We start from the raw sequence: 12,033 nt of genomic DNA, 5'->3' as shown, positions 1-12,033 counted from the left end.
AGCCAAACACATGAAATATAGTGTTGAAAGCACGAATAAAAACATAAAATGGTTTGCTATCCATTATTAAACCCAGATCACGAAAAAAAGACTGAGCTTGCTGTTTGTCCGTTGTATTCGACGTTGGATGGAGTGCGTTTTAATGACTTCTGTGCTCGGACGAATGACCAAAACAAAGATGCATTCTTTTTCAAGTTGTATTGGATGTAATGTAATTTGTTAACTTTAACTTAAAGTTGCCAGTCACGATGATTGGCATGATCTCCTTTCGATACTCGAAGAAGTTCCGCACCTAAAGGATTTCTTCTGCTTCGTCGTGGTATTAGGGGAAATGTAGAGGCAAATCTGCGATTCCAGAGCTCGGCCGGTATGGTCCTGTAGGAAGCGAGTGGCCTAACTGATAGGTTTGTTTTAGGATACCAATCTGTGCGCGATCCATGCCAAGCGTGTCAGCATCATGCCGAAGGACATCCAACTGACTCGTCGTATCCGTGGAGAACGCGCTTAAATTGAATTGCAGCACCGTTTCAAACAAAACGACCTTTTTCAGGGTCACAACAATGCATTCGACGTAAAAGAGTTACAACCTGCATCTATAACTACTATTACAACCAATTTCATCTATTACTATTAATTGATTAATTAATTTATTTATTTATCAATCATATTTTTTGTTGATTAGTTTTCAACGGAAGGGGGGTCCGTAGCCTTGAGGTTACGCTTTCGCTTCATAAGCGGAAGGTCATGGATTCAATTCCCAGCCCCTCCAAAAAATAACCCGTCCAGCCACCAGAAGACGCCGCACGGAGGACCGTGCATAGTGGAGCACATCCATCCTCCGTCAGTATCAGATGGTGACTGAGACAAATTGACCCACTTCGCAGGCAGCTAGCCTCAAACAACTCAGGAACACGGCAAAACGAACCACCGCAAGAGTAATGGACTATGGCTTATGGAAATCGATTGGACCAACAGCAGAGCACTCTCCTACCTGCTCGGTGTGAGAGCAAAAGAGCAGAAGAGAGTGAAAGCAGATGTAAATATAGATTAGTTAAAAATAGAACTGTATCGGTAAGGAAGATACAGATAAAACTGATTCCGGCACAGCAGTGGCCACGAGCACGGAGTGCCTTAATAAAAAAAAAAAAAAAAAGTTTTCAACGGAGATAAATGACAAACAAAGTTTTACCTAGTTTCCCGTCGCTCGGGTCGGGTGCGTATTTCGATTCGATCGGCAATTGTTTTTATCAAATCAAAACATCAACAAATCTACTGCTGATTAGTTTTAGTTCTTTGTTTGACAAGTTGATACTCTGATCGCTCTAACATGCATTTACATGTAGATAGCGACGACGACAACGGCATTATGCAAAGTAAGTAAAGTTTGTAAGGATGCTTAAAATATATCCCCGAGTCCGATTTCATCTTATAAACTCGTACAAATTAGCTCATACGGTTGAAATAATAAAATTTTTGTAAGGTATCAGGGATTTCCTTAGGAAATTGCCTACATTTAGGCGTTTACATTGCAATTCTTGAAATAAACTATTCATTATTTCTTTAAATATTGCATTTTTAAGAATTCAGCAAGCATATTCGGATTCAGGAAGCTCATATTCATTATGCAGAGTCGTTTAAAAAAATAACTATAATCGCATTGACAAGTGATCAATTTCACCCCGAAATGGGATTCCCCGATTTTTTATTTAAGGGATGATTTTTAGCACTACAAACACATTTGTCAAAATTTTTGGCACATGAGCCAAAGAGGCTGACCGTTAGACTTGTTTTCCTGCATTCAGTTCTTTGGCATTTTCAACATTATTGAAAACAGACATGAAAAATCGTGAAAAATGATCAGTTTCACCCGTAATTACGGTACATGTAAACTTCAAAACGGCAAAACCTTATGTAACAGCAAGAGAAATGTGCTTTTCTATGGAAAATAAGACATGCCTCGATATTCACCCATTTATCAATAGTTTTGTCATGGAAATCAATATTGGATTCGATTCGTTGGAAGATTTCCAATAGATTGGTGTAATAATCTCGAAAATCTATCAGGGCGTTAGTATGTTATTAGCAGTCAAAATCTAGCCACTTTTCGTGACGCGAACGATTTTCGTTTTTCGAAATTGTACCCCAGTATATTGCCGTTAGACGTTATCCAACGTCAAAACGTCTCCATATCGGCTGCTTCGTGATTTTTCAGGACATTTCAATTCGGTTGTTTTAATTTTCTCCAGTGGGCGAGACTGGACCCATAACCTATTGAAAGCTTGATGTTTCTTGTTTAAAGGCTTATATGGCAGTTGGTCTACTGTTGCTATGACAAGCAGCTGCTTCTATTATCTACATGCTTCCCTGTCGCGCTGAATTCGTTGCGGAACTCACTGCGACAGGGTTCACCTTCACCAACACCAGCTTTGCGTTATAACGGGTGAACAAATCTGCCACCATTTTTAATTTTATCTCAATAACATCCATGTCGTCCGCGAAGCAGATAAACTGATCGGATCTGGCGATCCTCCGATATCATTCTTGCTAGCGAGCTTGTTGTTTTTGAGCTGTTGAATGGCATCTTTCACTTCCCCCATATTGGGAACTAGTTGATTACATTGTCCTGAAGTAGCCATCACATTCGTTATCCTGATCCTCTATGCACCATTCCGGGTGTTACCCGTAGTGTTGCTTTCACTTTTCGATTAGCTCGCGTCGCTCCGTTTAAATGCTTCCATCCTTATTTCTGCAAATATCGGTCTACGGCATGAAGCACAGCTTCTGATAGAACTTCCCTGTTTCACGAAGATGGTACAACTCCATCTCTTGGCTTTCAACCTCTTCTAGGCGCTCCTTCCTAGTTGTCGACACCGTTTTGCAGCTCTAATTTATGCTCCACTCGTTTCAATTATAAGACGTCCTAAAGAGTTTTATATCATGATTTCCCGACAAACCCATTATTATACCACGACTTTTCATCAACAGGTTCTCCCATCGCCGCACATGCGCTACAAACAATCCCGCTGGTGGCGAATGCGCGTCAATCGCCACCAGCAGCCCTCGCAAAGACTGATGTTCTCGAATGGAACCCCGCCCTACCCGCAGAATCGTCTCAACCAGAACAACAACATCTACGCCAATGCTTCCAAAACGACCAACGGAAGCCACCCGCCAGCCACAGTTCCTACGTCACCCCAGCAGATTCGCCTGTCGTCCAGTTCAACCAGCACGTCTTCCTCCTCCTCCTCGTCATCGACCACCGCCAGTGGCAGTGCCTCCAAAAGTGCCACCCTCAAATCCAACGATGACGATCAACTGACCCAACTGTTGGAGGACAAAATTACCAGCATCAGCGGTAGTGGTCCCGGTTCGTCAAAGACCATGACCTCGGATTCGGCCACCCTAATCGACGATGGCAGCTGCCTGAGTCTGTTCGACATATCGCTGCCTTCGACGTCATCGACGATGATGGCCGATCTGATGAGTGGGGCCTCGTCATCGGGACCTCCCGGTGAGAACAGTAACTGCACGACGCTTTCGGCAAGCCGTATTCTGAGGGAATCGCCCGTCGATGGGAAGCTGATCGACACCGACATCAATGACATCTCGCTGAGCAGCTTCCTGGGCCATCTGGACGCGGTGTACCAAAGCGAAACTCCGACCGCCAGGAAGAGAGCATCCGATGTAAGTTTGATGGAATTTGGATTCACAGTGCTTTCCAGATTGTTATCAGAAAAAAATCGTTCGGTCTGGGGAGCACCGTGGGATTGGAAAATGTTACTGTGAGACTAATGAATTTTCTCTTTTCTATCATCAGCAAATGAACATCAGTATTATCAGCGAATCGAGCGTGGACTACATCGCCCGGTTCGAGGACATAGCTGCCGAACTGCGGGCCCAACAGGAGCAAGACTCCGCGTAGGGCGTCCGTCTACAGGGATTTTCGGGATCCAACCCAGTACCATACACCAACACATACATACATACATATTTACTCTTATACACGGTAGAGACGCCAATCTGTAGGCGGATACGCATATACGTAGCAGCAGTAATTATTAGCTTCCAGTTTTCTTTTCCGTTAGGTACGACGAATGACCTTTTTGGCTACCACTTTCATTACTGTTCACGTTGTTAACTTATTATCTATTTGTCACGCTCGCACAATTTGTCTCGGATGGAAGTGATTATTAGTAGTACTGCAGAAAACGCAAGCTTTATGACGATTCTTGTTCTCTTTAGGATAGAGACGTCTCATTACGATTACTTTAGGTTTTATTCTTTCAGCGGTAAAAGCCACGCACGATATTAGAGGAGAATGATTATTTAAAGTTGATACTTTTTTGTCTTGAAAAAAATATATAATAATCTCGTTTCATTATAGCAGAATGCAAATTTGTTCACGCTATTAATGGCGTAGATGATAATTTCACATTTTCTTTTCTTATCTCACAAAAAAAAAAATCCTCAGTAGAAAATTTTTGAAATTTTTTTCATATGAATTTCTGTAAGAATTCTTCAAACGATTTCGTAGAATCGCATGAAAGATTGGACTCGGAAGAAATGCGACTGTCGCGACCGTCATCTGAAGAATCCATCGTTTGCTGCACACGGCCGCTGCGAATTGATACGCAACGACGGATGGGCGCTCAATTCGAGCCTCGGCCCAGGTTTGCGTTGGATGAAATAGCAGCGAGTCGCAACTCAAGATCTCGCTGCTATTATTGCTATTCCTTTTCGGCTGCTCCGGTTGTTGCGCGTTCTGCGTCCGTTTCACGAATGACGCCAGAACGTTTAGTGTACCCCTATTTATACAAAGAGGAGCCTGCTTTGTTTGTATCCGCCCAGTCATTTGATGCTGTAAGAATGTGGCGTGTATCGCATTGTTATACGTATCGGCATGTAAATTATAATTGTTTCCGCACTCATGATATCATTTTATTCATTCTATGTGCTCATTTTAACGATAAAGGTTCTTTTTCTTTCCGATATTTTCTGAACAAAGTTGTATAATTGAAATCAACAATTTATTTATTTTATTCATTTATTATTTTTTCGTACGTCAAATTCCCAATCTCAACTACTACAGCGACTCTTTGGTTTTTGGTGTAACTTTTTATCGCGTGGGCAAAAATTAATGAAATATTGGGTAATACTAGTTTAAATTTCACAGTCGACAGCTTGCTCTCGCAGCAAACAGAAGCCTTCTGTTTCGCTCCGCGCGCGTCTGTCTGCGTCTCCAAAGCCATTTTTTCGGTTATCTCGCCAGTATCTCTGGTGTCTATCGGTACATTACGTGTCCCCGGACGTCTATTGGCACGATTTTTGCATTCTTACAAACCCCGGCGGGAACTTTTCAGGAGCTGACGTCGGAAAAAGTGCATCTAACCTCAATTAGCAGAAGCAACGGGCTGCAGCACAGTGGTCCAGAAGAGACACTATTGTGATCGTGGAAGTGTGAACCGAAAAAGCTTTTATTTACCATTCATGTGAATCCGAATCAGCATTTCTTCTTCTCGTTTCGTTTCGTGTGCAAGTGTGTGTACTTAAACCAGCGTTTCTAAAGCGGTTTTATCTGGTTCGCCCACATGGAGTTGGGGCTAGACTCGGGAACTGGCTAGGTGTGAGTAAGTCCGCATCCGTCTGCTCGGGAGAACATGTCAAAAGAAGTAGCAACAAGCTCGGGAGCGTTTACTCGCGAGTAACCGAACAAGGTGTGATTTATTATGGTTTTGAAAGACAAATGTAATGTAATCAAATGCCCTTGAAAACCATAAATCTCGGAGGGGAAGAAGTTTTTTTTCCCAAAAGCACAATATGACTCTGAACAGCTCCGAAGCGGTTCGCGAATCACTTTTAGCTTCAGTTACTCGGGAGCCGACAGATGCGAGTAAACCAGCGCCCTGACGCTGGGGAGCGTTTGGTTTTGTTTTTGTTCCAGTTCAGAAGAAGTGTTCGCCACTTTCCATCACTGACCTTGACAAGGAAGGAACAAGAGGGTCTATTCAAGTGCTCCGAATGCAAGCAGTTGTAGGAGTACTGCCATGCAACCCTTTCGTTATGCGGAAAACAATCGAAAAATGCGTAGGCACGAAAATCGACGGCGCTTTTCACGAAGGCAAGGAAGGAATAAGTTACGTTCTGAAGGTCCGCAGCACAACCCAGGCCACCAAACTTATGAAGCTGACCACGCTTATTGATGGAACAGGAGTTAAGGTCACCGAGCATCCAACCTTGAATATCAGTCGCTGTGTCGTGAATTGCAGAGCCGTGATGGATCTCGCCGACAAGATTCTCGAGGAGGAACTATTCCATCAAGGGGTACGAGGATTCCGACGCATAACCAAGCGCGTAGGAAAAGATAACGTTAATACGTCTACTCTGATCTTAACAATCGCAGGAACCGTTATCCCGGCGCACATAGACTTCGGCTACATCCGGTGTAAGACACGCCCTTATTTTCCTGCCCCAATGCAATGCTACAATTGCTGGGGGTTTGAACATACCAGTAAGCGTTGCCGACAATCACACTCTCTGGTCAGCCGAAAATGCCCTGTCTACGGCAATGAAAACGAAATCCAAAAGATTCGTGTTAGTCAAGGCATTTCGTACCCAGCAGCTCGAAGGCTATTTGAACAAGCCAATAACCAGCACACCTTCTCCAGCGGCACAGTAGCTAGCAAGGATCAGCAAATCGCCGACCTGTCCTCTAAAGTTGACAAACTCTTTCAGGAAATGGAATAAGCGAATCGAATCTTTTGAAGTAACCCTAAATGGCAACATCCACCCGGGCAACAACGGCATGATTGCGGAGCTTCTGCAAAAAGTAGATCTCCTGACCAGTGAAAGAAGGATGAAAGAATACAGATCCTGGAAGCAGCCCTGCAGAGCAATTCCCGCATGGAAATTGTCCGGAAACACGGCACAATTGAGGACCTAGTAACTCCAACTGAAACAGAAAGAAAGGGAGGTCTACACCTTCCAAAGTCTCTTCCAAAAACGCTCCCAATCCCACATCCAACACACCTCAAACGTTGCTCAACAATCAACCGACAACCCTGCAGCTCATTCGCAAGCCCAAAACCAGATCGATACAGCGCCTACAAACTCGAAAAAGAATAAGAATAGGAAACAGAAGGTGAAAGAATCCCAGTTGACTCCCATGTATGAAAGCGACACCAGCCCAATTCCCTCAGAGCCAACTTCGGTAGAGCGAACCCCCAAAAGAGATCGTGCAGTCACAGACTCCGATGAATCATCCGGCCAGCCAAAAAATAAGGTCTATACTCCCAACTGTGACCTCATTCCCAACGTTAACATCTCCACTTCAAGTGAAGACGATGACATGTCTTATTCCTAGAAATTCATCCAGTACTCCTCGCTAAAGCACTCTACAACAGGGAAATTACATGTGTTATTCCAGTCATGGGCCCTAAACCCATAGATAGTGGTCAGTGCACCAAGAAAGAGGAGACTACTGGAGTGTCTATCACAAGTTCAACCACTTCCATCAACGATACAACAGAAGAAGACGATATTTCCAAAATCCCACGTCCAAATGCCACTTTTTTTCAAGCAGTTCCAACATCTTTGCTGTGGGAGGGCCCATCAACGATGCCTTCCCCCAGTGAGGCTCTGTTGGGATCTGCAACCAGCGAGTCGGGAAAAAACACCATAGAAACCAAGATTTCCCAACCAAGACGCTCTGCACGGATCAAAGCAAGATATCTAAACGAGACTTCGAAAAGAAATATGGATGCTCAGCTAGGTTACATAAAAACGCGACGCGAGACGGAACACAACACTTATTGTTCTTACAAATAAAAAGGATACTAAAAAATTACCTTTTTATGTCGACCGGTTTCGGGCTCGATGTTGCCCATCTACGGGACGATGTCCGACTGATTATTCAGATTCACAAACACATATTCATACTGATTGCAGCATACGTCGAGTGGGGGGGGGGGGAGTTTATTGCTAGGTCATCCATTTCGTCAAGTTGAAGAGGGGTGATATTATTGGGGGGTCGTCCTCATTCATGAGAGGGCGATCAGCGGTAGCTATATACATAGACTCTCATGCGTTGAGGTGTGAAGCTTTTCGGACATTTTTTAGCAACTTAGCCTGTTGCCAATCGATGCTATGGTTTTGAGCTATAGTGTGGGCTGCTACACTGGATTCGTTCGGTCGTTCATGGTCCACTGCATTTTTATGTTCACGCAGGCGAACTTTGAACTTACGGCGGGTTTGGCCGATATACACTGCAGGACAATTTTGACACGGGATTTCATATATTCCTGATTTTTCCTCAGCAGGAACCTTGTCCTTCAGATTACATAAATGATCCTTCAGTGTGTTGCCGCTTTTATACACCACATGAATACCATGGTGTTTCAAAGCCGCCTGAATAGGGTTTGTCATTTGGGGGTAAAACGGAAGACTTATCCTTTTTATTTCATCTTTGTCAGGGTGAAGAGTTGTGGCAGTCTGTCTGTGCTTTTTTCGTTCATGTTTACGGAGGATTTTGTCAACGAAGTCTACCGTATCCATTCATTTCGGCGGCAGAGTGAATTCTTTTTCGTTCTGCCACAAAATCCTCTTTTTCCATCGGTATATTGAATAGCCGATGGGCCATGGAATGGAAAGCCCCGTAATGATTTGAATCCGATGTGATGTACCGATCCGTTGACGTGGGTTTTCGGTAAATCGCTAACTTTAGTTGATTGTCTGTTGTTTTGGAGACTAACAAATCTAAAAACGGGAGCTGGCCCTCGTTTTCTTTCTCTACCGTAAATTTTATTGTTCTATGCCGGGCATTGAGCATATCGAGTGTTTGCCCAACTAACAATTTTAGCGCTATAAGCCAAGATTATTTGCTTTGTGCTGTATAACAGTTGAATTGAAGCAGCGAACGTAGCAAAAAGTGAAAGCTGTCAAAAATAGAACTAGTAGCGTTTACACAGCTGTATCGCAAACGATTTGCAGCTATAAATACTAGCTGAATAAACTTCGTCAGTTATCGCTTTTGCTGCTTTCACTAAGCTGTAACTCAGCACCGTTAAAAGTAGCAACCCAATGATGTGAAATAAAAGTCCCCATCATTAATCTGGCTGCTTCTATACAATATGATTTGTTATGCTGCTCAATAAATAATTAAGAAGCGCTTTATCGTTAGTTATACAGCGAACATACAGCTGTAATTTTCTAAGAATCAATTCAGGAGCAGTGACCATCATTTAACATAAAAACGAAATTTATGCTAGATTTTTACATTTTATTTTTCGCGTATGCCAGCATCCGTCTGCCAATCTATGCCTAATGTTTATCTTCATCTTCCATAAGTCGGAACCACCCTCCGGATCCTGGCTAAATTGTTCTCCACGGATCGCGCTTTTTTAATGAACTGTGGATAGGTTCCGCTCCTCACTGCCTTCGTTAAATGGTACTTGTAGTTCCTGTAGTGCTTCCGTTTGCCGCAGTTCATGGCATAGAAGAACACCATTCCGCCGACGATGGCCTGGAAGAACGGGGCAATTCCCATCCGCTTGGGTTTCCAGTACTTGTGTTGCCATCTCCAAAAGGCATGGCTCACGGCTCCAGCGGCAGCCTTGGGTTCTTGTCACGGTGGCCAAACCAAGCACCCAATTCGATCAACTTCACCTGACCCAAGGGCGTATCCGGCTTGCCGTAGTAACGGACAGGGTTGTAAGGTCCGTGAATCTTCAGGTTGTATTCCGCCGGATAATCACCGAAAGCCATCGCGCACTTTTTTCAGCAGCAGTTTCACTTTATCGAAGAAGATTCCGCAAACGGGATGTAAACATTGCGTTTGACGTTTCACACGCTTTTACAGCCTGATGAAGTGGTGTAAGCGTGGCTATAACATCTTTTACCATCATTATAGAATATTATATGGACCGTTCTCGATGTAGAACAAAACGGTGTGTTTTCTTTGCCTTCGATATATACTGTGGTGGCAGAAAAGACAACGTCAGTACTTGTGGATGCAGAGATCGTGAGTTCGATTCCAAGCGGTGGCAGATACTTTAATTGTGTAATGTTGGATACTCAGATACTTAAGATATAAATTCTGGAAGCTGTGAAACAGCTTGGAAATAATATTTAAACGATAATACAGCGAAGCTGTATAAAAATTATTCAACAGTTGCGAAATAATTGAGAAAGCGCCTTCCGAAGATGTTACACAGCTACATGTCGTATAACTGTCGAGTTAGAGCAATGATCGGTATGAATAAGAGCTTGCCAACACAGCTTAAAAATAGCTGAGTAGATTCGCCAGATTTGTTGGTAAAAGGATTGCATAGAAGCTTTCGTTCGTATGTACAGCGCTTTTACTCAGCATGAAGCCGTATAAAGAGGGCTTAGAGAATGTTTACATTTGCACTAAATGTTAGTTGGGTGCTGCAGGTAACGTTCTTTTACAACAGCAAAAATGTCATCCACGTAGCGCCACCAAACTCTGGGGAAAAGTTTATGCTACGACAACTCTGCTTCCAGATCGCTCATAAAAGCTTCCGCTAATAGTGGGGACAATTTGTTGCCTCAAAGCTCGGGATGTGATATACTCTCGTGCGGATAAAGGGAATGCTGTTGTGATCATGGATAGAACAGATTACGACACCCGCGTACTTGAAATGATCAGCTCTGGCCCCTACGAAGAGTGCAAGTATAAGAACGGCAAACCAAAAGATCCCTTGAATGTGATGATCGAAGAAGCAAACTCCGTTCGCCAAAATGTTGCACGCTGGATGGGAGAGGAGAAACTAGAACGTCGTTTCCTCGTTCCAAATTCAAAAGTACCCTCACTGTATTGTTTACCGAAAATTCATAAAAACCCGGTAGCGATGCGACCAATCTCGTCCAACATCTGTGCCCCAACCGAAAAACTGGCTGCTTGGTTGGTTGAAGAGATGAAGATGTATCCGATATCCCACGGTAAGAGCGTTAAGAATTCAGTAGAGTTGGTAGGAAAACTGAAACACGTTGAGCTACGACGAGCACGGAGAAAAAAGAATTGTCCAGTCAATCATATTTGCTGGTAGATCAATCATATTTTACATTGAATTTCAGTCAACCATACATTAAAATTGATTCAACAATATCTATGGTTGGTTTAACTATTTGGTATGATTGGTTCAACTACACAAAATAATTGAATCAACCATAGATATGATTGACTCAATATTGATATACAATCATGACAATGGTATTATTGTTGATGTTGTGTTGTCAAACCCGATACGAATCTTCTTTATCGACATTGCAAAAATGCGACAAAATGTAAATAAAAATGGGAGCAGGAATTCAAACCACTATCTTGAGAGTGAGAGCTCATTAACTAACATTTACTCCAACATCGCTTGTTGGTGAACAGTGTTTTTTTTGCGGTACAGCTCATAACGCTTCTAGGTAATAATGTGTGGAAAGCTGATTCAACAATAATATAATTGAAATATTCATGTGATGGAAGACAGAAACAAAAGCAAAAGCGATTGGGCAAACCATACTGTCATTTTAGAAGCACCGATAATATGCTTGTAACAATTGTATCCAGGCATGTTAAAGCAACTATCGGAAAAGTTATGTCAATCATGCAAGAATTTTTTGCGTGAGGCGAAATTTTGGTATCCTTTGATGTTACTGCGCTTTTCCCAAGCATACCAGTAAAAGATGCATGGAATAGCTTGCAAAGTCATCTAGAACGAAATCGCGTACCTCTCAACCAAATTGTTGTGGCAGGCGATCTGTGAGTGCGGACGGTAAAGCAAGCCGTTCGTTACAACCGGTACCATAAACGGGCAGATTTATCGAGAGGAATGCTTGCAGAAGCGCATTCTGATCGAAAATTTTTGGGCGATAATTTGAAGATAAGCGGAAAAACATTCAAAACCGATGAAGCTTTTAAGAAAAACTGGGAGAAATCTCATGAGGGAGGGATCTCATGAGTAGTGTTAGGTGAAATGGTACGAGCATCAGTTTGGGGAGGAAATTCAATTAATGAATTATGCCAAA

The 12,033-nt window shown here is 43.0% G+C and overlaps 1 protein-coding gene and 1 pseudogene across 1 annotated transcript in view; one reads left to right on the top strand and one right to left on the bottom strand.

The window, feature by feature from the left end:
• Window positions 1–4,395, top strand: part of LOC5564969 (protein cramped) — a 51,054-nt gene extending 46,659 nt beyond the window's left edge. Inside the window, exons 4-5 of the mRNA XM_021855038.1 lie at window positions 2,986–3,684; window positions 3,818–4,395. Coding sequence (XP_021710730.1) covers window positions 2,986–3,684; window positions 3,818–3,922 — 804 coding nt within the window. The 3' untranslated portion in view covers window positions 3,923–4,395. The remainder of the gene's footprint in view (window positions 1–2,985; window positions 3,685–3,817) is intronic.
• A 4,870-nt stretch (window positions 4,396–9,265) lies between these two features.
• On the bottom strand, window positions 9,266–9,799 carry LOC5564968 (annotated as a pseudogene).
• Window positions 9,800–12,033: the final 2,234 nt, after the last annotated feature.

This window comes from Aedes aegypti, chromosome 1 (assembly GCF_002204515.2).
Source record: "Aedes aegypti strain LVP_AGWG chromosome 1, AaegL5.0 Primary Assembly, whole genome shotgun sequence".
Taxonomy (NCBI): domain Eukaryota; kingdom Metazoa; phylum Arthropoda; class Insecta; order Diptera; family Culicidae; genus Aedes; species Aedes aegypti.
The sequence above is the reverse complement of the archived record's forward strand: the minus strand, read 5'-3'. Positions and strand labels throughout refer to the sequence as shown.